The sequence below is a fragment of the Vigna umbellata genome, chromosome 5, assembly GCF_029865625.1.
Source record: "Vigna umbellata cultivar VRB3 chromosome 5, Vumbellata_1.0, whole genome shotgun sequence".
NCBI lineage: Eukaryota > Viridiplantae > Streptophyta > Magnoliopsida > Fabales > Fabaceae > Vigna > Vigna umbellata.
This window is the reverse complement of record NC_142169.1, coordinates 30,260,533-30,286,609: the sequence shown is the minus strand read 5'-3', so window position 1 is coordinate 30,286,609 and position 26,077 is coordinate 30,260,533. Positions and strand designations below refer to the sequence as shown.

Below are 26,077 nucleotides of genomic sequence, written 5' to 3'. Positions count from 1 at the left end.
TTTTGTCTTATCTAATTTTATCCAATTTTCACAAGAATAAAGGAATTGGTAATTGACCTGAAAAAAAATCAAAAATAATGTTAAACAATTTCTTACAAAAAATGATTTTATAATGAATTTTCATTTTATAATTTTTGTTTTATCTAATTTTCACAAGCATAATGACATCAAGGGAATTGATAATTGGCCTGGAAAAAATCAGAAACACTCGTTGTTAAACAATTTCTTACAAAAAATGATTTTATAATGAGTTTTCATTTTATAATTTGTCTTATATAATTTTATCTAATTTTGCACAAGCATAATGACATCCGAAGGAATTGGTGATTGGCTTGGAGGGTTTTTTTTAGAGATGATGATTCGACATATGCAGATGATGATTCAACATATGCAGATGATGAAATTATAGAGGTTAGTGAAGATGGTGAAATTGAAGAGATCTTGAATGAACCTTTGCTTGAAGGTGAATATGCCAATGACTCAATTCTTTACAAAGGCAAATTATTTAACACCGAGTGTTTCTGATTTTTCAATTGGGACTACACTAGGAATGACAGAGAAAAGGTTGGAGTGAGAGAGGTGAAAGAGAAATGGTTCAGAGGAATGAGAGAGATGAGTAAGGTTATGGGGGGTTTCTTGTTTTTTTGTTTAGTTTTGAGAATGAAAATTATTCAAATACCCTTGACCTTAAAACTTAGAATCCATACTATATCAGAATATTTTTGTCTACTAAAACCCGATACACATTGCTAAAATGTACCAACTGAAAGAAAAAAAGCTTACGCAAGTTAGCAAACCTATCTAACCTCTCTAATTTCATCTTCTGCGGATGTTGAATCACAATCTTTACAAAAACCCTTCAGGCCAATTACTTATTCCTTCGAATATCATTGTGCTAGTGAAAATTAGATAAAATCAGACAAGACAAAAATTATAAAATGAAAACTCATTACAAAATCATTTTTTGTAAGAAATTGTTTAACAACGAGTGTTTTTTATTTTTTTCCAAGTCAATTACCAATTTCTTTGATGTCGTTATGCTTGTGAAAATTAGATAAGACAAAAATTATAAAATGAAAACTCATTATAAAATCATTTTTTATAAAAAATTGTTTAGCGAGTGTTTCTTCAGTTGAGACTACTATAGAGATGACAGAGAAAATATTGGAGTGAGAGAGATGAAAGATAAAGGGTTAAGAGGAATGAGGGAGGTGAGTAAGGGTTTTGGAGTTTCTTGTTTTTTTTTTAGTTTTGAGAATGAAAATTATTCAAATACCCTTGACTTTAAAACTTAGAATCCATAATATATGAGGGTATATTTGTCTACTAAAACCCGGTACACATTGTTAAAATGTACCAACTGAAAAAAAAAAGCGTACGCAAGTTAGCAACCCCTCCCCCCCCCCCCACACACACATAATCATATATGATATCAAAAGATGTTTTTATAATGAATTACCATATTTAAGTATTGTTTTATGATTTTATTCTTATAAGACATCTTAAATGGTCGAAAGAGAAATGTGTATTTAAACTATCATTAGTCTCGACTTCTAAGTGATGTGAAACTATTCGCTGTATCAAAATATAAGCCTCATGATCGAGGGTTTATCTCCCAATAAAAGACTAAGGGAAATCATTTCATTACCCACAAACAACGCCAATGTTTCAATCCCAGTTTCGTCAAGTGACACTGTTAGGATTAATCATTGCATTTGAGGTACTATTTGTTTTAGAGTATGCATTTCCTTTAGCCTTCCACTAGGAGATGAACCATCATTCCTTTAGACCTTGACTATGAGGCTTATGTTTTAATACATTCAATAATCCAACATCTTTTTGGAGTCAAGGTCAAGGGAAGCTTAAATATTTATTAATCTTTAAACCCTATAGAGCGCCTTCTAATGACAAAATTGTGATGAAACTTCACACTTAAAAACAGACAATACCTTGAATGCGGTAATTAATCCTACCGATGTTATCTCGAAGGACTTGGAATTGAAACATTAACAATATTCATAAGGAAGGAAAAATATTTCCTTTCACTTTAGATCTCAACTAGGAAACTTATGTTTCGATACACTTTAAGTTGAGGCTAAGACAAAAAAGAATTAAAATACCAATTTCTCCTTCAACCCTCTAAAGCATCTTTTAAGGGCAGAATCGTGAAGGAGTTTCAGACTCCAAAGCAAGCAATAGCTCAGATGTAGTGATTGGTCCCCATATATAACTCAATGGTTTTGAAATTGAAACATTGGTGTTTTTGGGACTAAAACTCTCATAACCTTGATTATGAGGTTTATTCTAATACACCTAATAATTTTACATCATTCATAAGCCAAGACCTAGGTATAACTTCATTCTTCAACTTTCCAAAACGTCTCTTAAGAAAAAAACCGTGAAGAAGTTATAAACTCCAAAATAAATCACATCTCCAATAAAATGATTTATCCAATGATTTCATAAATTTGAACATAAACTTTTTTTAATTGTTATGTTTTTTTAATTTTCTTATATTTAATAGTTAGTTAAAAGTTAATTATTTATAAAAAATATTAAACTGAAAGTTAATTTTCCTTACAATTTCGAATATAGAGTAAAAGCTTTTTATTAACAAATATATTGAATTGAAGAGGTGTGCTTTATAATAAACTTATACTGGATCAAGCTTATAATAATGCGATTGGAATGTTATCTAAAATTATGGGTCTAAAGATATTTTAATGATTAAACTATTTTTAAAAACAATTGTTAAAAGTGATGTAATAATGACGGGAAGCATTTAAAGTAGATTAATATCTTTGATTGATTATTGTGTGAGAAATTGTGATGTTGTCTTCTCAAGGATGTCCTAAAGGAGAAAATATGAGAAAGGGCCAAAAGTAGGAGAAAAACAGAGAGAAGGTAGTGAAGAAAGTGATGATCCGTGGTCCACGTGGAATAGAAGGGAGGAACTGGGCCATGCAAAGCCACGTGTCATGGTCGTACGGCGATGCCATTGAGGTGTCCACAGTGAATTGTGGGCTACACACTTGGCGATACATGACGGCTCAACTCACATTTTTGTTTTGACGAATTAATTATCGACAATAAATAAATTACAGGAATAAGAATAATTTAATTTGTAAAATAAAAAAATAAATTAAAGCTCTAAGTGAGTGGACCTGATTTATACACACAGTGTCCGAGTAAGCATCACGTCCTTGTCACGTGAGATTCCCTTCCACTAAGGGCACCGCCCCTATCAGTTGAAAGAAAGTTTTTATGAACAGTGTTCAGCAGTGCAGTGTAATGTAATTACTGGGACTCATATAAAGGGAGAACAACCTTCCAATCCTTATTTATTCTCTCTTTCAATTCCATCCTTATCATCTGCAGTTCTCATATAATGTTTTTCCATTACTCATTGCACTTTATTTCATCAATTAATACATAATAACACTCTCTGTATCTAAGATATTATTTGTGTGTATAGTATGCATCAGTGCTGGTATTTATTAAGGTCAACTATCGTCTGCAGTATATAGTTTGTGAAGCCTTTATCTTCAAAATGAATGATTGAATTTGGAGCGTTGAAGGGTTTATTATTGATAGATAGATATTTCCTACATCACATCGGAATAATTGAAGTGGAGCATTATTTGACAGAAAGATGGTTCATTTATGAAGCATATAATATATATTTATTTAGAACTTTTATTTGATTAATCATGTTTGTCATTGTGAAAATTTGAAATGGAAAAAAGAAAAACGTAGCGTGTTGCATGTAAGTTGCAAATGGTAATTAATTATCAGTGTTTGGAATATAGTAATGGGATGGTTTAAAAGCAGATTTGGAGTGGAGTGATACGTGGCGAGTTGCTGGAAAGGATTGCGACCAACCATGGACAGGAAAAAGATATAGGGACAGCTCCTTATCGTCAGTAACCACCAAACAACACCTTTTGAGCCACTCTTTTAGTCCACACCTTTCTCTGCACTACACCTATTCCTTATTCTCACCACGAATCTTAATTTCCATTACTGCATGAGAATGACCTCTTTTTTTTTTTCAACGTAGAAACCGTGTACTCTTCACCAAATTTCCAGTCATAGATAACGAAAGCATGCCAAAATATAAGTCAGACAAATATGTATTCAATCTTTCTCTTTAGTATAAACAAAATATCGACATTGATCGGTGTCTGTAACATTTTTATATTAACTAATTTATCAGCTGGATATTTGCAAGTTTCTAGTAATATCCTCAACCCAAAACTTATCCATCAGGAAGGAATACGAGCATCTGCGTACCAGTGTGCGATCTGGATTATTTCAACGCTATAAATATTCAAAGAAAGTAAAATATCTGATTATCGAACAATAATATATAGTAACATGTAGTGTACCTTCTGAAATGAAACTACCTTGATTTAAACGAACAGAAAACGGTGAATTTTGAGAGAAAATTAGTACAGGGTTTTGTTATGGAAAATTCCAAAACTCGGGGTTGCCTCTGGTGCAGGTAATCTTGATCGGATGCAAGCATGAGGTTTAAGCTTTTGTACACATGCAGAGGACCCTCCAACCCAACATAAGTTCAGTGAAACAGCATTGTATTTGTCGTTATTAGGTGTACTTGATTAGCACACACATCAGTGACGATAAGGCATGCCCATGTAACGTTAAACCTTCATTAATATATACCAAAAGCGCTAGCCTTGTCCTTGACGTGCATGGCATAAAAACTCCAACCAGTTGACACACATCATCGTCGTGTCCAAAACCCTCCGAATTTCATGGAAAATGTTGAAAACCTATAATACGTGTATGGTAGACATGGTCGGCAATGCAGGGTCAATGCTGTCTTAGAAGATGTCAAAACAAACTTACTCACCATGACGTCACTCTCGCCTAATAATTTAGTAATCTTACACTCGAATTTGGAGTAATGATAAAAAGAAGAAAATGTGAGATAAGATTAGTGATATGATACGTAAAGAAAAAGAAAAATAACTAAAATATAAATATGAAATGTTTAAGACCTTTTTCACTTGAATGGATTTGGAGGAGAATGATTGATGGGATTTGAGTAAGTAAAATTTTTTGTTGCTTATTTGAGTGGATTTGGAAGTAAAGTTTGTGAGAATTGTAGGATTTGATTGACATGACAGATTAAAAAAATTTACTTCCAAATTCACTTTCATTTATCTCCAAATTCACTCAAATAAACAACAAAAAAATTTATCTTTAAATCCTCTCAATCACTCTTTCCCAAATCCATTGAAGTGAACAAAGCCTAAGTCTTATAGGTAAAGTAGAAAATCTACTTCTACTTTTATATTGGTTGTGAAACCGATATAGAAAGTTTGCTAAAAAATAAATGTTTTATAAGTATAACTTATATTTTTTATATTGGTATAAGAACTAACCGATAAGATTCGCATGTTGTCATATAAAAAAATTCCCATTTCATACTAATTAGAATATTAACTAATATAAAGAACTTCAATTTATATACCATGAAAAAGTCCTTTTTAACGAGAGGTTTGTACGTGCCACCTATCATGTACATATATGGATAAAATATATTAAAGAACCATTAAAATAATCCAAATAATATAATTATTTGATAATGACTACATTTCCTAACATAAGCAAGTAATGACTATACACATAATATTTACATAAAAACTCATAAAAGTATCTAACACCATCTTCTATAAACTCTTAAAAAGAATGAAACACATTAATCATAAACTTCCTTTAAAACTTATTGCTCAATAAAAACGTGTTACTAAAAATCTACACAGTAAACAATTTGAATTGACTTATACTGGTAAATATTTAAGACATTAGTCATAAATTGTACATATTATCAAATCTTATGAGGCAACAACATTTGAGAATATGATTTTCTACATGTGTCTCATAATAACCGCACTCAAAACTCCACGGTTGACACAAACATTTCAAATTAAATTCATAAAATATCACATAAACTTTATAATTGCATTTCAATAGTTTGTAAGATTAACTAGTTCTTCCAGCTCTCAAGACCATCTGATGGCCATCTGATGCTCACCCTAACCTCGTTCTTCTAGCTCTCAAGACCTCACTGCAGTAAGTACACGGGAGCTTTGACTACTCATTTGGCTCTAATATCTATAAAAACTTCATTGGGCCAGCTGATATGTTAAAGGAGAATGTGATGCCCTCCTTTGACATGAAAGGAATATGGGAAGCTATGGAATGCTTTGTCTTCACTCGCACACTTTCTGGAAAAATTTCCCAGAAGGTCATCCATCCCTAAATTACTCCAGGCTAAGCACACTTAACCATGGAGTTTTTATGGGTTAGGCTACCGAAAAGCAAATGCATTTTGGTGATATAACTAGCCAAATCAATCCCTTTAAGCTATCCTTCAATTGTATAGTCTCATACCTATACAGTCTCCTGATCTCTCTCATTCCGATGTATGTTCGATTCATTCATGTGTCCCTTCCACTGGAAGCCTGCCAGGAGCCGCTCCTTGTTAGTGCCCTTTGCACTTCGTGCCTCTTGCACTTCCTACCTCTTGCACCGTCAATCACTCCCCGCCCTCGTCAATGCCCAGGTGTCACACTTTTTCTCTCTCTGACCTATCAATTTCTCTCTCTCTACACAGACACAACACAACACACAACAAAAGAAGAAACATGGAAACTCCACGCATCCATCCCACCATCAAAACCCCTTCTTACCCCTTCATCTCTTCTCTCTTTCTTGTCCCTCTATTTTCCTATTTTTTAAACAACATACTAATCTTGAGAAAATAAATATAAAACAATTAAATTTATAAAATAATTTTTTATCAAGCAGGTAGCGTGCAAAATTGATTTCTCTTTAAATAGAGAAATTTAAGGGTAAACCTTTCTCTCTTTTGATTATTTTATCTTCCAAATCAGAAGATATGGAAAATATGGACAAAGGCTGGGACTTACAGCTAAACCTACACCACTAACCCAATACCATCAAAGAATGATGGAAAGAACAAGGAGGCATGTTATATATCAACACTACTAAAAACAAGTTTCTAATTACTAACCAAGAAGTTAAATCAAAACTATAAAGAATATCCTTCTTTGCACCTTCGAGAAGAAGATCCAATCTGAGCAAACAGAAAACACTTTTTTGCGAACCAACCGAATGTAGTAAAATGATTCTAATACCCTTGTCTAGCCTCTGTATAATCCAAATCTTGTCACAATCGGAATCAAAACTGCATAAAATTGAAAACTCACCTCATGGAAGGACAAGAATTGAACTTGGTCAATGTTGTTCATAAATGTCGAGGTAGATCTTGGGCACTTTTTAGCCTAGAGGTGTAGGAAGCTTAACTCCGATCGGAGATTCCGAGGAAGAGGCAGCGGAGGCAGAAGCAGTGCTTTCAGTTCGCTGGTCTTCGCCTTCTCCTAACCTAACTCTCCTTCTCTCTATAGCCTAAACCACAAAGCATAAAGAAAACATTTAGCAAAAAGATTCAAACAAAGAAGACGCAGTGGTGTTCGGGGTTACCAAGCTGGTAGCAGAGAACGTGAAAAAACGTGCCCCTTTGCGCGTCGTGCAGAGGGAGGATTGTTCTCGGAGCCGAGAAAAGCACGAGCGCGGCCCCGGGGCAGAGTTCTTGCAGGAGTTCGGTGCGGTCGTGGGTCGTTATAGATGAGGAATGCACGATTTAGAGAGGAAGAGAGGAACGAGAGTGAGAGGAAACGTGAAATGGGAGACAGCGAGAGGAAACGTGAAAATGGGAGAGGAAACGTGAAAATGTGAGATATTATGACTGATTTCTAAGACTCAATCATAATACATCAAAAAGTTTCCACACATTATGACAGGTGTCCATATGTACGTAATAATAAGTTTTGAACTTATTTACAATTTTGCCACCGCGTTTCATATTATGACTGATGTACAAAATTACGTAATAATATGTTTTAAACTTATTTACAAGTTTGCCACCGCATTTCATATTATGACTGATGTACAAAACTACGTCATAATATGTCTTACTTTTATTACGATTCTACCACCGGTCAATCTATTGTGATGAATAATTTTTATCTGTCATAATAGATCTGACATAAAAGCATATTTTTCCACTAGTGACTACTCACAATTACTACAACTTTTTTTTAAATATATGTATTCCTTGCAACTTCAAAAAAGTTTTAACCATTATGTGAAAGTTAATCGTACATTGAAATTTATTTCTAAACTTAATAAAATTAAATTATGTAACACAACAAATAAATAATTAAAAAACTTACGTTATTAATGTAATTTTAATTGTTAAAGTGTTAAGTTTTTCGTGAACACAATAAAACCATGAGAAAAGTTGAGGAAGAATATATACATTATAATATTTATAGTTGTTACCGCACAACTTTTATACCATTGGATGAATTATAACAAGTAATTGATGATTTTGTAAACACTTTTCTCTTCATTAAACCATTTTTGACAAAACTTTATAAACCACTTGATTAAATATTATTATTTTAATTAAACATGTACTTATGAATAAGTGGTGGTTTGAGCATCCAATAACATTTTGATTCCAGAATGTCTTGTTACCATTAACTTTTCTCATTATTGACTTCTAATTACTATCTTCATTCTAAAAGAAAAATTTCCAAAATTAATCAAGAAACATTTAATGAATATAAATTAAAAAAAACATTTTTAACTATATTGTCTCTCTTTAAAAAGAAGATAGGGAGTTATTATAACATAAAAAAATTTCTAACACCATAATCAACATTTTCTTTCTGTACACAAGAAGACCCTGGACCAACTGATATTAGTGAGAAAAGAGAAGGGTAGTTTAGTAGTTTTGTTCGCGTCTCTTAAACAAGCCGTTGTGTTATAAAAAGACTGAATACTCCACATATTATTGTTATGCCAGTTATTTGTACAAACTCATCCCGCGAATTTCATCTCACGCGGTCTCTTTTGATTCTCCTCTCTTCGTTCGTTACTCCTTCTTCACAGTAAAAGAAAATCGTAGGGTAAGATACAATTCTTCTCATGTTTATCATCTCGTATACTTTAATTATTTAATTTATCGTGTCAAACAATCTTCTCCTACAAGATGAACCGTCTTTGATCTCTCAATTTCGCAAATTTCTTTACTCTAAATCAGATTCCTCAACATGAACAGATCATAGAGAATGTACAATATATGGATAAATAAGTATGTTCGTTCACATGACTTCGTATTTTTGGTATAATTGTAAGTGTTTATTTAATTAATTTTATTTCTCTATTTAATCGACAGATATATACAGTGGCGGTGAGAATGGAAAATGCAATTTCATCCAGCTTGGCGAGAACGAAATCGGAGGATATGGAGGAGACGGGGGCAACGACAAGTATGAAATCGCCCCCGTCAGCGGAGGGTGGCGGAGTGCTGTCGAGGAAATCGAGCAAGAGGATGACAGCGGCCTCGCCGAGTGGGGGCGGAGGAAGAAGCACACACATAAGGAGGGCGAGGAGCGCTCAGTTGAAGGTGGATGTGGATGAGGTTGGCAGCGGCGTGGCTCTGAGTCGAGCTTCTAGCGCTAGCTTGGGCCTCTCGTTCTCCTTCACTGGCTTCACTCTCCCTCCCGATGAAATCGCCGATTCAAAACCTTTCAGCGACGAAGATATCCGTAAGTAAACTCTCAAACTCGTAAGCGTTGATTTATCATTCTATTTTTAGTTTGATCAACAATTCACACTTATCTTACAATATAATCTACTGATTAATAATTAGGAATATCCATTTTTGTGAATTTAAATACTTCTCTCCTTTCTTTAAAATAAAATGCCTTTTAAATTTGGATTATATAACTTTTTTGTTATTCATTATCACATTCGTATGTAACCTTCTACAATGTTCACGAGTGTGATAAACTACGTTTTCGTCTGAGTTTAATTTCCGACCCTTTAACAACGAACGGATAGAAATGCATAAAAAAACTTGTCTTCTTTGTCGTTACCTTAACCACAGAAATATTTTGGTATTCTCTTTATTGATATGTAAAATATAATGATATAATACGAATGGGATCCCAGCAGTTCATATCAAACATCAGGGCGTGAACTGTGGATGTTTCCTTTTATACTATCGAGTACAATGCGTTAAAAAAAATTGAAGTAAAAAGATTTTTAACACCCATACGAAGCGTATTAATTAACGGGAGATGGTATTGTGATACTTCTCAGAAACATACTCCATTTGATAATTCAATATATCAATATTTTAATTAGTTTGCTTTTATATTTTAAATATATTATTATTATTATTTATTATTCTTATTATTATTATTAATATGGGTTGTAAAGTAAATATATTTTATTTTATACCGTGTTAAAACATAACTTTTCTTAATTAAATGAATAGCCATAAAAGTTAAAAACGGTCACAGGAAAGTACAGCCAGCGAGCCGAACTTGTGATTCACATAATTTGGCGGGCATTGCCACATGGTTACTACGAGGAAGCAGTGTGAAGCTAGTCGTTTCCAATAATTCCCACTTTGTTTGAATAATAGGTAAAACCAGAAAATAAATAAAAAGAGAGTAAAAATAAAAATAAAATGATTGATATTTTATTTAGTTGGATGAATGATAAATAAAGTACATAAATAGATGTTATATGAAAAACAAGTGCTATATATATTTTTTTATCCCTTCTAAATCATAAATAAATATAGTGTAAAAAAACGTCTTCTTTTTGCCTCATAGTTTCGCATTTCAACCTACACTTCCGCACAAACAAAGTCAAGAACATGTTTTTATAACATTTTGACTAACATAGCAAAAATGTAGTGAAAGATGCAATAACTGGGTTTAAAACATCGTTATTTGTATTTTCATACATTAGTTCTCCACATTTATTTATAGAAAAATAAAAAATAGTACACATTTTAGTGTATGCACTGTATATTATATCTTTTATAAAACGAAATCAATGTAAGAGAATAATCTACAGATAATAATATATTGCTAAACGGTTTAACATCAATAGAGCATTTTTTTTTCCTTAACCTATTTAATGTTTTTTTTTTCCTTAACCTATTTAATGTTTTTTTTTTTGGTGTCTGTGTCAGGTGTCAATATAATTATGCTTCCTAGTAAAACATTAAAATATCATTGTGGTAGTGTTATGTCTTACTCGCGTAAGTTAAGCGAACCTCTCTTCTCTTGACTTGTGGTAGTGTTATGTCTTACTCGACTACCTATTTTCAGTTACGTGGACTTGTCTTAGTCGGGTCCAATCCAAGCCAACCAAAATCTCTTCTCAGTAGCGGTCCAATTAAAGCAAGTTGACCCAGTTATTCCCCAAACCGGAAATAGTGGTATATGTCCTATAGTTTGGTTGGGTTTTTTTTCTTGGCAGGCAGTGCGGTTGTCTTTATGAGCAATTGGCACCTACCTAATAATGGTCCCCCTGTCTACACACCTACATAGTAATGGCGTTCTAATTAATTATGATAATGATCATTTCATGCATTCTCCCAGTACGTGTATTTATCCATAGCGTGTGATTCATTATGGTACTCTTCGGTTTGCTTGAACATGACTAGTGCTCAAATTTAAATTCTTGAATATGTTCAAAATGGGTAACATTCGTTTAAGAAGCATTATTGATATTTTACACTCTTGCATCGACCCACTGTTTTTTAATCTGCTAATTTCACATTGACTTGTTTTTTCTTCGAGAACTTTCACGTTTAAAACATTATTCTTTATATTTTAACAAAATGTTAACCTCGATTAAATATCCTTTTCAAATTATTTGCACTCCAGTGAGGTTAGACTGATTCTAGCAGGCAGATATTTATATTTGATTATTTATTCTGTTTCTCTTTGTACTAAAGTAAAACAGAATTAGTGTTGATTAGTTTAAACTAAAGACATAATTATGATGTGTATCAAATTGTTTAAATTATATAATCGAACATTCCAGTCAAACTCTGATGTTTTGCCACAAACTGAAACATAATTAGATTCACCATATTTTTATTTTTCCAAACTTGTTGACTATCTTTATAACTTGTTGACTAGCTAGGTTGCGCCGGACCCATTCTTCCTTTTTTGTGGGAGAGTACCCTGTCTCATTCTTGGGCCCCTGCATTAAATTTTGGCTTGACATTTTTTTCACGACTGCTTGAGTTGGTTTGACTTACTTTGTCAGGACTAATTAACTTGTCCTGTATGCCTTAATTTTTAGGAATCATCATCATCATGTATTACAAATAATATGATCCCTCTAAAACTTCTTCGGGCATCCATGCGTACGTTCTTAAAAACAAACTTTAGTATTATTTTTGTCCTCGCAAGCAAATCCTACCGTGGGTTTGTTCGAGCTATACATCATAAAAATGCATTTTTCTAACATATTGCACCCAACTGCTCTAAGTGAAGCTATCTACTAATTAACTGTTTGGTGCTCTTGCATGAAGGACATTCTATTTCCCTCGTTGTGATTTGTATAAGAAAGTGTTACTATGTATATTGCAGCGGAGGATATTGAAGCCGGAACTCATAAGCCTAAGTTCCAGACAGAACATACTCTGCCAATATATCTGAAGGTAATATACATTTTATGTATAAAAAATTAGAATGTTTCTCTTCAATATTCCTTGCCTGCACCTACCACTGGCGGTACTACTGTTCAAACCTTCAATAGAGCATGAGTTTGATTTAGTGCTGTATATGTATTTGGGCAGGCAACGGTGAAGCTTCATTTAGCGATCAACGCTACCAATAGAACATGTTACATGGCTATCAATATAGCATGGTCAGGTTCAGTCTTGTACAAAGTTTCATTTCAAGTGATGCCAATGTACAAGACTACCCCTTCTTTCTAGTTAACTAGATAAATGATTAGTAATACAGCAGATACAAGTACAGCATATACTAGCTAACTTGTTACTAAACTTTTCCTGAATTTCTTTTTGATGCCTCCTACAGGGCATCAACAAATTAGTTTTATTTCACATACGCTTGAAAGATCTAGGTTCAAGATTGGAACCTTTCTGGCTTCGAGGCTTTAGCTATATGTGAGGCTTAATAACATGGTTTGGCTGAGAAAGAAGGGTATGAGTATGAATAGATAGACAAACTTTTTGATGAAAAAAATGCCTTCGTGCATTGAGCTTATTTTGTGCTTTATTTAATGTTTTACTGTGTTTGTGATGCATCCAATTAAATTCGATAAGTTCTTATTTTGGAATCTGCAGTTCACCGACGTGACCTACAAGGTAGTGATTAAAGGCATAACTAGAACTAAGGAAAAGGATATCTTGAAGGGGATCACTGGTTCTGTTAATCCTGGGGAAGTTTTGGCATTAATGGGTCCTTCAGGAAGTGGAAAGACATCTTTGTTAAATCTGCTAGGAGGAAGGTTAATTCAGTCCACAATTGGTGGCTCTATCACTTACAATGACCAACCTTATTCCAAGTTTCTAAAGAGCAGGTAAAAACCATACTAATTACTATCAGTATTGAAACTGGGAAGTTACTTAAAACACAGATTTAATTCTTAACAAGACAAATATAAATGTAGGTAAAATTCCGAGCTTTTTACTATCAAAGTTGTTTTTATGATAATTTTTTTTTATAAGATTGAAGCTGTGGTCGTGATAGCCCCACACAATTTTGAAAGATTAGAAAGTCAGAATTTATTTTTTCATCTCTGACGGTATGTAAAAATGTTATCTTAGTTGATACCATAGTTACACTAAGTATGCATTTTGCAGGATTGGATTCGTGACACAGGACGATGTTCTGTTTCCTCACCTTACTGTTAGAGAAACATTGACGTATGCTGCTCGCTTAAGATTGCCAAATATACTAACGAAAGAGCAAAAGGAAAAACGAGCTTTGGATGTCATCGAAGAGCTGGGATTAGAGAGGTAAAAGTCATAATCGTCGAAAGAGCATAAGCATGGTGAAAATATAGCCTTGTGAAAAATTTAATATGGACTATGAGCCCTTGTAAGTGATAAATATTTTATATTAATTGTAAAAGTCAATCAGTATAATTTAGGTGTATGAAAACAGGTGCCAAGATACTATGATAGGAGGTTCCTATGTTCGAGGAGTATCTGGTGGAGAGAGGAAGAGGGTTTGTATTGGCAGTGAGATCATAATCAACCCTTCTCTTCTATTTCTTGACGAACCAACTTCTGGTTTGGATTCTACGACAGCTTTAAGGATAGTTCAATTGCTACATGACATAGCAGAGGTGTTTGTTCTCATTCATCCCTTCAAGTTTAAAAACATTATATCAAATGAAAATGACTTAGATAACTCAGAAAGAATTAAACTTTCTAAGTTTTACATATTTAGGTCTTAAGCTTGGTAGTATTATGGAGTCTAATTGACCATCTTGATGATAGCACCCTTTACAAACTAAATTCTTGTCGCCATACCGACGCTGACGCTACTTGTAAGTGGCACTGTTGGTCATTAAGCTCATGGCACGAGATGTCTAGAATGTGGTTTTGTCCATTTTGAATTTACTACACACAAGAATATTTACTTGGATTCACGCTTTGGTAAGAACTGACAGGGCCGCCCTGAGCTTGGTTACGATGTGCCATGGCCTAGGGTCTCCAATTGGAGGGGGCCACAAATGAATTTGCTTTAGTATTTCAAGAAAAAAAAAATGCTTGTTTTCTTACTTTAATCCTGTAATTTAATTATCTAATTATAAATTCTAAATTTTTATCTGATTTTTTCAAAGCAATACAATATCTTTCACTGTTTTATAGTTTAAGGAATAAAAAACTTTTTAGATTAAAAGATCCTTATATGTTCTATTTCCGAGTCTGTAAAATGTTAGGGCAAAACTGGTTAGATATTTTCCTCATCACTCAAATTTTTATCACGGCTAAACTTTGTCTTTGTTCCAGGCAGGAAAAACCGTAGTGATAACAATCCATCAACCATCTAGCAGACTCTTCCATAAATTTGATAAATTGATCCTTCTAGGAAAAGGGAGTTTGCTTTACTTTGGAAAAGCATCTGAAGCAATGGACTATTTTCAGTTTATAGGGTGTGCACCCCTTATTACCATGAACCCAGCTGAGTTTTTATTAGACCTTGCAAATGGAAACGTGAATGATATTTCTGTACCATCAGAGTTAAAGGATAGAGTGCAGGTAGGAAATGCTGAAGTTGAAACATGCAATGACAAACCATCTGCTTCAGTTGTACAAGAGGTATTGTTAATTTTGATTTCATTTAATTTGGAAAAAGACTTGTGAGCAAAATTTTCACATCTAATTTCATTTGAAATTTAAAAGTATCTGGAAGAGGCATATGATTCTCGAGTGGCAGAAATAGAGAAGACAAAGTTAATGGTTCCTGTCCCTCTCGATGAAGAACTGAAGTCTAAAATCTATTCTTGTAAAAGACAGTGGGGGGCAAGTTGGTTTGAGCAATTTTCTATACTGTTTTCAAGAGGATTCAAAGAGAGGAAGCATGACTATTTTAGCTGGTTGAGAATTACCCAAGTTCTTTCCACTGCAGTCATCTTAGGATTACTTTGGTGGCAATCAGATGCTAACAACCCAAAAGGTTTGCAAGATCAGGTAAACTATTTCCGTCAAAAACCTAAATCCCTACTTTTGGATCATAAAGAAGAGCGAAAGGAGTAAAGTCCATAATCAGACTCTAACATCAAACATTAGCATATTCGAAGCTAATATTTTCGTTCTTGACTGCAGGCAGGACTTCTCTTCTTTATTGCTGTGTTTTGGGGATTTTTTCCTGTCTTTACTGCCATATTCACATTTCCTCAAGAGAGGGCCATGCTGACTAAGGAACGAACAACGGATATGTACAGACTAAGTGCATATTTTGTGGCTAGAACTACAAGTGACCTTCTACTGGACCTGGTGTTACCAGTCTTTTTCCTCCTTGTTGTTTATTTCATGGCCAGTTTGAGACTCAGTGCAGGGCGTTTTTTTCTTAGTATTCTTACGGTTTTTCTCTGCATCATAGCAGCTCAGGTATGCATTGTGTTTTATAATCCAACTACTCAGAGTAACACAAACCAAGGTGACATAGTTCTAATGAACTGTATGTGAAACAGGGACTTGGGCTTGCAATCGGGGCTACACTAATGGATTTGAAAAGGGCAACAACTTTGGCTTCAGTAACCGTGATGACTTTCATGCTGGCTGGAGGATTTTTTGTGCAGGTAAATTTAATTTTAAAAAATCAATAAACACAAAAATCCTTATTTCCTGATAACATATTCTCATTTAATTATTGAACTGTAAAAACATGTCATCATTTAATACGAGAACTTGATGACAACGAACACGAGAAACTTCATCTAAATTTTCCTAATGTTAAATACTTAAATGCAACTGACTTTTCTAAATTTGACAGAAAGTCCCCATATTCATATCTTGGATTCGCTACCTCTCCTTCAACTACCATACGTATAAACTTCTGCTTAAGGTTCAATATGAACACATTACACGGACCATAAATGGAATCACACTTGACAGTGGATTCACAGAGGTTGCTGCTCTGCTAGCTATGGTTTTTGGTTACCGTCTTTTGGCATATCTCTCCTTGCGGCGGATGAAACTTCAAGCTGGAAATTAAGACTATCCATTAAGGCACATGTAGCAGGTCTGAGTTGGAAATACACATGCACTGCCATGTGAGGAGCACTTTGTCTAATCTTGTGTATTACTTCATTTAGCATGTTAAGCATGCATATGTTATCAGAGGCACATAAAAATGAGGAGAGTTCAGACAAAAAATGCTTTTTGAAATTATTTAACTCGTAGTGTGTACAGCTTTTCTTATTCGATCTATTTCATTAACTCAAGCTCGAAACTCTGTTAGTTAATAATTAAAAGGTGATTGTGAGACTTTTTTTTTTATAAGTGTAAGAATTTGAGTTGAGTATGCTACCTAGTATACCTATTAAGTTTCCAGAATAAATATCTATCCACTAAATCTAGTTTTATCTGTGTTGCAATTAAAATTTAGTATGGGTTCACCACATCAATAGTAGTGATTTCAAGACCAAATAAGAGCAGTGTATTTCTTAAGATGTGTACCCAATTCTTGTACTGTAGCCTAATTTTATCAAAATCAATTAAATTCAAAGTGTAAATTCTAAGAAGATCTTAGAATTTAATATAAATCCGTTACTGTCTAAGGTTTCGTGCAGAGCAACGGAAATAGAAATTTTTTAGGTTAAATATGTTTTATACTTTTAATATAACTGATTCTATTCAATTTTATACTTTTAATTTTCTTAATGTTAATTTAGTTCTAATAGTTAAGATGATTACATCTCAACATTTCTAATTTAAGAATAACATACTAATGGAATTAACATATTTATTAGATATTAACATATTTATTAGATACTCAGATTAAAAACACTTTGAAATTTCTTTCTGCAAATAATAGTTTTCGTATGGACTAATTTTGGAGAAAGTAAAAACTTATTTAACCCCATCGAATTTTAGTTAAGACTAGTGTATATTTTCCCCTCACATCTAGTCTATATTTTCCCCACATTTTCTAAATTATATTTACTAAATTTTAGTTACTACGCAATAAGCTTTTACCCTTTATTTTTTTTCTAAAATATAAAATTAATATTAGTCTTATATTTTTAAGAAAATCGAATATAGATTTGATAAACTCTAAAGGGTGTGTTTGGATGAGATGATAGATTTGGGAGAGTGAAAATAATCGATGTTGAATGATAATCATGAATATCTTTTAAGTCAAAATATTTGTTATATCTTCGTGTAGTTATAGTTTAAGATTCCTGGTTAAAGAGAATGCTTATTTGCAATAGTATATTTCAGTTCACGTGTAGTGCTTGTCTTTTTATAAATGGAGATAGAATGACTCCTTAGAATTCCACATATGATCCTGTTGTGAATATACCAATCATGGTTAAGATATTTACTTTTCTATTACTTTGTTAAATGCAGCATGAAATATATAAAATAAAATTTAGTTTTCGCAACAGATGAAATTAAATAAGATTTGTTATGAACTCATTAAATATATCACAAATTTAGAAATATCTAATTGAAAAGCATGACAAAATTGAAAAAAAAAAGATATATACTAAAATAAGCTTGTTTTAAGTATTGTTGGATGAATTTTATTTATACAACCGATTGTTTTATCATTCGAGTTTGATTTAGTTTGTAAATGTTACTATCTTGTTACTTGTGTCTTTAATACCTAAATCATTATAATTTTAACAATGTTTTTTAAAGTTTTTCTTCTTAAAAATATTTACGTGTAAGACGAAGAATACGATTTTCTTAAAACTTTTTTTTAGTTAAAATACTTTGAAAATTAAACGTTACAATTATTTAAAGAAATTCAAGAGAGTCCAATTTAAAGAAAACAAGATTTTAGATAATAAAAACAAATTCCAATCCTAAAATCATTATAAACCGAAATGACCAAGTTTCTCACATAGTACAATATTATTAGTAACCCGCGAAAGTTGCTGGAGTATCATTCCATATTTACCCCTATTACTAAACGACGTCAATTTGAGGTGAAGGGTAGTTTCGTCATACCACTTTCAACGGCTACTTTCCGCTATAAAAGGAAACTCATTTTTGTTTTCAAGCATTCAGTTCTTCTCCGTCTCCTACTGCTCCGATTCATTCGTTTCTTTCTCTCTGATCTGAACGCGCTTACTCTGAATCTGCAATTCAATTCAACCACCACCGCCTTCTTCCACCGCTCATCGCCATTCTCATCTCATTTTCATTGATTTTCCATTTCTTTTCATATCGCTCTCCATTTACGTGCTCCTCTGTTTTTTTTGCAGGGTTTCTAACCATGGACACTGGACCGTTGAATTGTTCATCCAAGATGAAGTACAGATCATCCTTTCAGGGCCGTCTCTTCCGCTCTAAGAATTCTCAAGAAAACGTAAACCCTGACCTCTTTATTTCATTTTCTCAAAAAGAAAAACCCTTGACTTGATCAATAATTTTTTGTTCACATTCTCTACGAAACAGTTGGACAGGTTTATTCCCAATCGCTCGGCGATGGATTTCGGCTACGCGCACTACATGCTCACCGAGGGTAACAAGAAGGGCAGGGAGAAAGAGAACGATGCGGTGATGTCACCATCTCGAGAAGCATACCAGAAGCAACTCGCCGAGGCTTTCAACATGAATCGCACTCGAATCTTGGCCTTCAAGAACAAACCTCCAACTCCTGTTGAACTCATTCCCAAGTGCATCCTTTCGCCTCCTCCTCCATCCAATTTCTCTAAGTCCAGGCGTTGCGTTCCTCAGGTATGTTATTTGAATTCAAAATTCTGCGTGTTTACTGATCGGACTCTTGAAAATTGAAATTCTGTCGTAACTGTTTGTGAAAATGGCTATCAGAGTTCTGAGAGAACGTTGGATGCTCCTGATATACTCGATGACTTTTATTTGAACCTACTGGACTGGGGTCGCGGCAATGTTCTTAGTATCGCCCTTGGGAACAGTGTGTATCTATGGAATGCCAATGATAGCTCCACCGCTGAACTTGTCACTCTAGAAGAGGAAGATGGTCCTGTTACAAGTGTAGCCTGGGCTCCCGATGGACGCCATTTAGCCATTGGTTTGAATAATTTTCATGTCCAGCTCTGGGATTCTCATTCTTCTAGGATGGTAAATCTGATTCCTTTTAAGCGTTTTTGTGAAATTTTATTGGAATAGGCTAATTGACATTGCAAAGTTTCTTGTGAAAGATTTTTATGGTGCCGTCTATTCATGGATGGTCAAATAGTTGATAATTGTTTGCTTTTCTACACTAACAACGGCAACCATTGAGAACTGAAGATGGCGTAGATATCATGAATGAATGACACAGTATAAGTCATTATATTTAAATCAAATTATAATTACCTTAAAAAAGTCACATATAACAAGGTCTTTGTATGAAAGTTGTACTTTTTGTGTTCATATTAAATTGAAAACTTCTATGCATTGTGATGTGTTGTGATTTTTATTTGGTGACTGCAGGTAAGAACATTAAGAGGTGGACATCAAGCACGTGTGGGTTCACTATCTTGGAACAATCATATCCTCACAACAGGAGGGATGGATGGTAAAATCGTTAACAATGATGTTAGAGTGAGGTCTCATATTGTTGATTCTTATAGAGGACATCAGCAGGAGGTCTGTGGGCTTAAGTGGTCTCCCTCAGGACAACAATTGGCGAGTGGGGGCAACGATAACGTTGTCCACATATGGGACAGGGCTACTGTCTCTTCAAATTCAGCAAACCGTTGGCTTCATAGATTTGAGGAACATAGAGCTGCTGTGAAGGCATTAGCTTGGTGCCCATTCCAAGCAAATCTGCTAGCTTCAGGTGGAGGTGTGGGCGATCACTGCATTAAGTTCTGGAATACGCATACAGGAGTGTGCTTGAACTCTGTCAACACAAGCTCACAAGTGTGCGCTCTGCTGTGGAACAAGAATGAGCGTGAGTTGCTTAGCTCTCATGGTTTCACCGAGAACCAGCTCACTCTTTGGAAATATCCTTCAATGTTTAGAATGGGAGAGCTCAAGGGTCATACCTCCAGGGTGTTGTATATGACGCAAAGTCCAGATGGGTGTACTGTGGCTTCTGCAGCAGGGGACGAGACTCTGAGATTTTGGAATGTTTTTGGAACTCCACAGCCTTCGAAACCAGCGCCGAAAGCCAATATTGAGCCATTTGCTCATGTGAGTCGTATTCGCTGAAGATGAACGTAGACGTTATATTAATTTTTTTTTAGTTTTTTAATATTATCCTGATCATTCTTTTATTTCTTTGTATATTTATTCTCTTACGCACAAACATGCATGTATTTTTATATAAACTGGCGTTGTTGTTGTCTGTTGCTTAGAAATAAATCATAAATAAATATGTTTGACTGGATTTTTTCATTTTATTCTTGATCTGATCTTTCTTGTTTGTTGTTCTGCTTTTACTGCTGTGTTTTGAGAGCCCCTCTACCAGATTTTGGGGTCGACGAACATCGTTAACAGTGAACATATAGATGCAAAGTAAAGAAAGAAAAAGAAAAAAAAAAGAGAGATACAGAAATATTGAAAAATACGAAAGAATATAAAATAAATTAGAATGTTAATTTCAGTCGGTTTAAATTTAGTATTGTCTAAATTCACCCATCTTAAAATAATATCTCAGAACGGTGGATTAGAAACACTCCTTCTACATAGAAATTGGTAGATTTTAAGATAGAAAAACCCAAAGATAAATTCAGCCACCACACTTTGGGTCCAAAATTAGCAAATTATGAAAGGAACATTCTTCAATTTCACTGATTAAAGTCTTTCCTAACTTGGCATCAGTGCATTGTTAGATTTTCGAGGTTAAAATAGTTGGCCAAAAAAGTTTCTTGTGTTGTGCTGTGGAGATCATCCATTCCTACCTAAAGTACTATCTTTTCCATGTTCCATATATAAGCACCAACAATCAACGATCACTGTATATATCTTTTCTTCGTTATTCTAATCCTTCTTCCCCGTTATCATTTCATTACCTCAACACAAATTATTCTGCCCACCAACCAGTATGCATGTTCATTTCTTGGATGACAGTCACAGATGCGTATGTTTACATCCTAAACTTTGACTGTGAAATAAGAAAGAAAAAAGAAAGATGGAGAAGTCGATGAGATTAGGGTTGATGGCTGTGGTTGCTGTATCTGGAAGCATGGCCATCTTGGTTCAACAGGTCCATAAACGTATGCTATCTAACTTCATGAAGAAATTTGAGTATCAAATGGGTGGTATCTTATACGCACACGGCCAAAAGAATTTGTGTGGTACCATTTCTTTCAATTTTTAACTAGCATTTTCTTTTCCACTTTAGTTCTAAATTCCTTTTATGATGTTTGCAAGGCTCAGAGAAACATGAAGCGAATAAGAAGGTGCGATTTTCAAAGGAAGCATTGGAAGAAAAGAGTTATGGTAGAGGTGATAGAATGATTACAACAAGGGTAGGACGAATCAAGGCTGAACAATTTTGGGAGATGGAGAATGTTGAGAGGGATGAGCCCAAATTAGAGAAGATGATGCCTACTAACAGGAAAGTTCTTTACAGGGGAATTATGAAATATAGGAATAGCACTATTCATGGAAGACTTCCATTCTAGTTTTTTTCTCTCCTAATGTGCATAAACTTACTAACTTTCCTTAACATAAGATTTGTGATGATTGATGAGCTAACTTTAAAATAATTGTTATTCTTGATAGATAGGGATGAAAACGTGGCCGGTCCGTATTGTTTTGGTCCATTTTGTATTTAGTTTGTGAAAAGCGGGTTGGTCTGCCCGTACAAATGTGAGTTAATTTATTTCACTCATTTATTGTTTGGCCCGTGGGTTTGCGGTCAGCCTGCAGTCCGCACAAAAAAATATTTGTTTTGTGATTTTTTTTTTGTAAAATACTAGGATAAAATATTTTAACAAAATTATTTAATTAAGTTAATAGAAATAATAGTTTTTTTTTTACAAATTCGTTTATTAAATATAAGTAATATTTATAACTTTTTTAACTTCTAATTTTATGTACAAGTCTACTGAAAAAGTAAATGACTTTAAATTAGAAAGAAAATGAATGAAATACCACTCTTGATTAACTTGACGAAAATGAACAAGTTCATTTTGAATAGATTAGAGAAATAATGTAAATGAGCAAGTTAGATTAAAATATTGTGCTGGTGTTGTTGGATTTTAAAAATTAAAGTAAATGTAAACTATTAGTATTAGGTTAATATATTGTTATCCAACATGAACTATAGATTATATGAGTGAATCTATAAAGGTCAATAAATTAACATACAAATGCATCGGTTGCATCATAACAAATAATAAATTTTATTATCTTTTAAGATATTTGTACAACACGACAACTCTTCCTTTCATAATTTAATTAGACATTAAAGTACATAAAAACACAAAAAACTATTTCAGGTATTTTTATCAAATAGTTGGTGTCCAAGGAATTTAAGATAGAGTATTATAATTTGTTAAGACTAGAATTCATTCACTTCATTCTTATGCATTCACAAACATCTCAATTTCATCCATTAAGTGTTCAATTTTAGTTATAAATTCAAGTCATATTTTCCAATACATTAAGAATAAAAAATCCATGCATGGGTGGTAATCCAAAGCAAGCATTAAGTATAGAAATTGAATACTAAAATGAATTGGAAAGACATATATCATTAACATCACAAAATACATGAGAATTCTATGTTTTACAACTAATCTCAAAAAAATAGGAAAAACCCTCCATGATGGAGAATTGAAGGTTCTACAAAACTGAAGAGATATGGAAGAAATTGAACCATGCAGAGATGTGCAACCTTTCCCAAGGTTCTTTGCAGCTACTTCATGCTCCAATTGCGCTTTCTCTTCGCATTTCCATCTCCAATTCGTGACTCATCCTCTTCCTCAACCCAAAAGGGGCAAAATCACCATTGATGAAGATTGAAGCTCAAAGAGGAGAGTTTCCCAGCACCCCAAACAACCTCTCTCAGTCGCTTTAGGTGAAGAATGAAGAGTAGGAGGAGAAGAATTATAAAAACCTTCGCGAAAACATGACTAAATACTCATTTTATGCGTTTATGGACTTACAGACTCGCCCAAGCGAGCTGGTCAACTTGCTAGCAAAAAGTCAACTTGCTAGCAAAAAGTCAACTTGCCTAAGACAGTGAACAGTGACGGTTAACGCGTGAATAGTGCTAAGTGAATAGCGAACAATGAATATTGAACAATGTCATTTAAATAATTTTGTTTGTTCATTGTATTCGCAACATTGAATGTGACTCTTGTGGCATATTCAGTTAAAATCCATCTTTTTGTCCAATCATGTTTCATTGAGTTCTAATTTGTTTTCATCCACCAGAATCTTTCCTATTTTCTTATTTCACACTCAAAGAGATATTAGAGGTAAAACAAACATATATTAACTAAAACACAAGAAAACATGAAAACACATTATTAAACTTGAGAATAAAAATTATAAAGGAGTTGATTTATTCACTAAAATATACATATAAAAACATGTAAAATCACTGGTTATCCATACTTTATCTCACATTTTTTTTCTAATAAACATATAAGTCAATGTTTGTTCCATATTTTCATTGATAGATAAATAGAAGCAATTTATAGATTAAATGAAAATTAGGTAGTAAAATAGGAATAAGTTACTCGTTTGCAATGTATTGCTTACCATTCTCCAGATAAAATGATACTATTTGATTGATAGGGTATTTATTTTCATAAGGTCTTATAAAAGGCTCCATAATAACTTCTAAAAGGATATGTTTGTATGGTTTCTTTAGGTGCTTTATATCTATGTATAAAAGTGTGTGTATATTTGATTTTGAATTGCATGGTTATCTTCTTTTCGGACCTAACTATCCTATATTTATTCATAACCTGAAAGAAAGAGTACCATCTAATTTGTAGACTAAATTTTCTTATCATACATAGGTAATAGTTGGTGGAATATCATAATATTTTAGTTTTATATGTAGAGTCTTATTTTATATACTGCATTTAATAATTTTTCATTTTCTACTATTATTTAATATATGTTTTCTCTTCTATACATATTTTCTTGTTGTTGTGAACCTAACAAATATGTTGAACAACTTCTCATTTTTTTTCACAATATAAGATTTTAATATACATTTGAACCCCAGCATCATTAACATGTAAAGAGTGAGGGATCAATACAAAAAAAATAAAGAAATTATGCAGTACGATAGCATTGGAACAAAAATATTCTAATACTATGAATATTTAGTCGATCATCAGCTAAATTATGAAGGGGATCTACGATTTAATCCATAACAAAATTTATTGTGATATTGTATGATTGTTTATATTTTTGTAAAAGATCTCAACATATTTATTATTTATGGAGTGGTGTCCACGTCTTTATATTTTAATTCTAATTTGAAGACATATAAATGTTTTCACTATTTTTATCATTTGAATGTTAGATATTTCGCTTTCAATCAGAAAAAAAGAATGACATTATACTAATTGAATTGTATGAATATGAACAAAAATATAAATAAGAGAACTAAGAAAATATAGGAAATAAATAAGAAACTTATAGGGGTATTAAATAAATAAATAGAAAAACTGTTATCTTGCACTGTTTATAAAAATTAGATTTTTTTAGCAGTACTCCATCTGCCGAATGAAACAGAAAAAAAAACTTAGATTAAATAAATTTTTAAATTTTCTTTATGGAAATTGATACCACAGCAAAAATTCGGTGTTTCTGGCACTGTGGTTTTAGTAAATATATAAACTTCATTTTGTCGATATTTTTATTTTATTTTTATCTTATAAAAGGTATCATTCTAGAAGACATTATATATGAAAAAAGGGAAAAAAATACAAAGAGACCAGTTCAAAACCCATGTAATATTTAAATAAAACAAATCTAATTAAAAAAATAAAAAAAAGAGTCTCTGACTAGTATAGGGAGAAAGCAACTCAAACCAAATAATTATTTTTTCCTTTAATATGTGACAATCTCCAATAAATTGTTTTGAATCGAGAGAGTGTGAAACAATGGAAAAGAAAATAAGTTCACTGACATTGAAACAAACATATTATATGCTATTTTGTGTGTCTGATTTTCTATGTTTGATGTAATGATTCAAAACAACAAGTGTTGCTCTTATATTGCTCAACATCACAAGAACACAAAAATCAGTGACACATAACATCATGGGAAGATCCAAATTACTGCATTGCTAACGTTTTTTTAGTGCAAGAAATCCGTCTTTTTCTTTTCCACTTTTACGGCGTTTTCAATGCTTCGCAGTGTACTTGTATTTACTGTTTTGTTTTGTTTTATATTTAAAGACGGTTGGATAATCCATATTATAGATTAAGATGTGTATTATGAATAAAATAAATAAATGCATTTATTAAAAACTATAATTTTTTAAAATTGAAAAAGTATTTCTAAAAGTATAATATAATTAAAATTTATCTTTATTTTTTA

At 33.0% G+C, this 26,077-nt stretch overlaps 3 protein-coding genes across 4 annotated transcripts; all 3 read left to right on the top strand.

Moving 5' to 3' along the window:
• The first annotated feature begins 8,912 nt into the window (after positions 1-8,912).
• LOC124828308 (ABC transporter G family member 22-like) lies at positions 8,913-16,948 on the top strand. 2 transcript variants are annotated; one of them, XM_088114955.1, is made up of 12 exons: positions 8,935-9,029; positions 9,164-9,214; positions 9,299-9,671; positions 12,528-12,598; positions 13,250-13,485; positions 13,769-13,924; positions 14,073-14,256; positions 14,927-15,235; positions 15,320-15,607; positions 15,743-16,027; positions 16,111-16,218; positions 16,413-16,948. In XM_088114955.1, exons 3-12 carry the CDS (start codon positions 9,320-9,322, stop codon positions 16,632-16,634), a joined length of 2,211 nt encoding a protein of 736 aa, XP_087971081.1. In that variant the 5' UTR covers positions 8,935-9,029; positions 9,164-9,214; positions 9,299-9,319; the 3' UTR covers positions 16,635-16,948. The 2 variants fall into 2 exon arrangements, with proteins under 2 accessions (XP_047157524.2, XP_087971081.1); XM_047301568.2 differs by lacking the exon at positions 9,164-9,214 and having other exon boundaries at positions 8,913-9,029.
• Positions 16,949-18,684: 1,736 nt separating this feature from the next.
• LOC124828325 (cell division cycle 20.2, cofactor of APC complex-like) lies at positions 18,685-20,938 on the top strand. Its single transcript, XM_047301589.2, has 4 exons — positions 18,685-18,959; positions 19,049-19,330; positions 19,424-19,693; positions 20,048-20,938. Exons 1-4 carry the CDS (start codon positions 18,867-18,869, stop codon positions 20,768-20,770), a joined length of 1,368 nt encoding a protein of 455 aa, XP_047157545.1. The 5' UTR covers positions 18,685-18,866; the 3' UTR covers positions 20,771-20,938.
• A 738-nt stretch (positions 20,939-21,676) lies between these two features.
• LOC124828324 (uncharacterized) lies at positions 21,677-22,265 on the top strand. Its single transcript, XM_047301587.2, has 2 exons — positions 21,677-21,858; positions 21,935-22,265. Exons 1-2 carry the CDS (start codon positions 21,693-21,695, stop codon positions 22,186-22,188), a joined length of 420 nt encoding a protein of 139 aa, XP_047157543.1. The 5' UTR covers positions 21,677-21,692; the 3' UTR covers positions 22,189-22,265.
• Positions 22,266-26,077: the final 3,812 nt, after the last annotated feature.

Excerpts from the sequence above, each read along its gene's own strand:
- LOC124828324 (XM_047301587.2), top strand. The coding sequence starts at position 21,693 with ATGGAGAAGTCGATGAGATTAGGGTTGATGGCTGTGGTTGCTGTATCT. Across the intron at positions 21,859-21,934 it reads CGGCCAAAAGAATTTGTGTG|GCTCAGAGAAACATGAAGCG; the intron begins GTACCATTTCTT and ends GATGTTTGCAAG.
- LOC124828325 (XM_047301589.2), top strand. The coding sequence starts at position 18,867 with ATGGACACTGGACCGTTGAATTGTTCATCCAAGATGAAGTACAGATCA. Across the intron at positions 18,960-19,048 it reads CTAAGAATTCTCAAGAAAAC|TTGGACAGGTTTATTCCCAA; the intron begins GTAAACCCTGAC and ends TCTACGAAACAG. Across the intron at positions 19,694-20,047 it reads ATTCTCATTCTTCTAGGATG|GTAAGAACATTAAGAGGTGG; the intron begins GTAAATCTGATT and ends TGGTGACTGCAG.
- LOC124828308 (XM_047301568.2), top strand. The coding sequence starts at position 9,320 with ATGGAAAATGCAATTTCATCCAGCTTGGCGAGAACGAAATCGGAGGAT. Across the intron at positions 14,257-14,926 it reads TGCTACATGACATAGCAGAG|GCAGGAAAAACCGTAGTGAT; the intron begins GTGTTTGTTCTC and ends TCTTTGTTCCAG. Across the intron at positions 15,608-15,742 it reads CAAAAGGTTTGCAAGATCAG|GCAGGACTTCTCTTCTTTAT; the intron begins GTAAACTATTTC and ends TCTTGACTGCAG.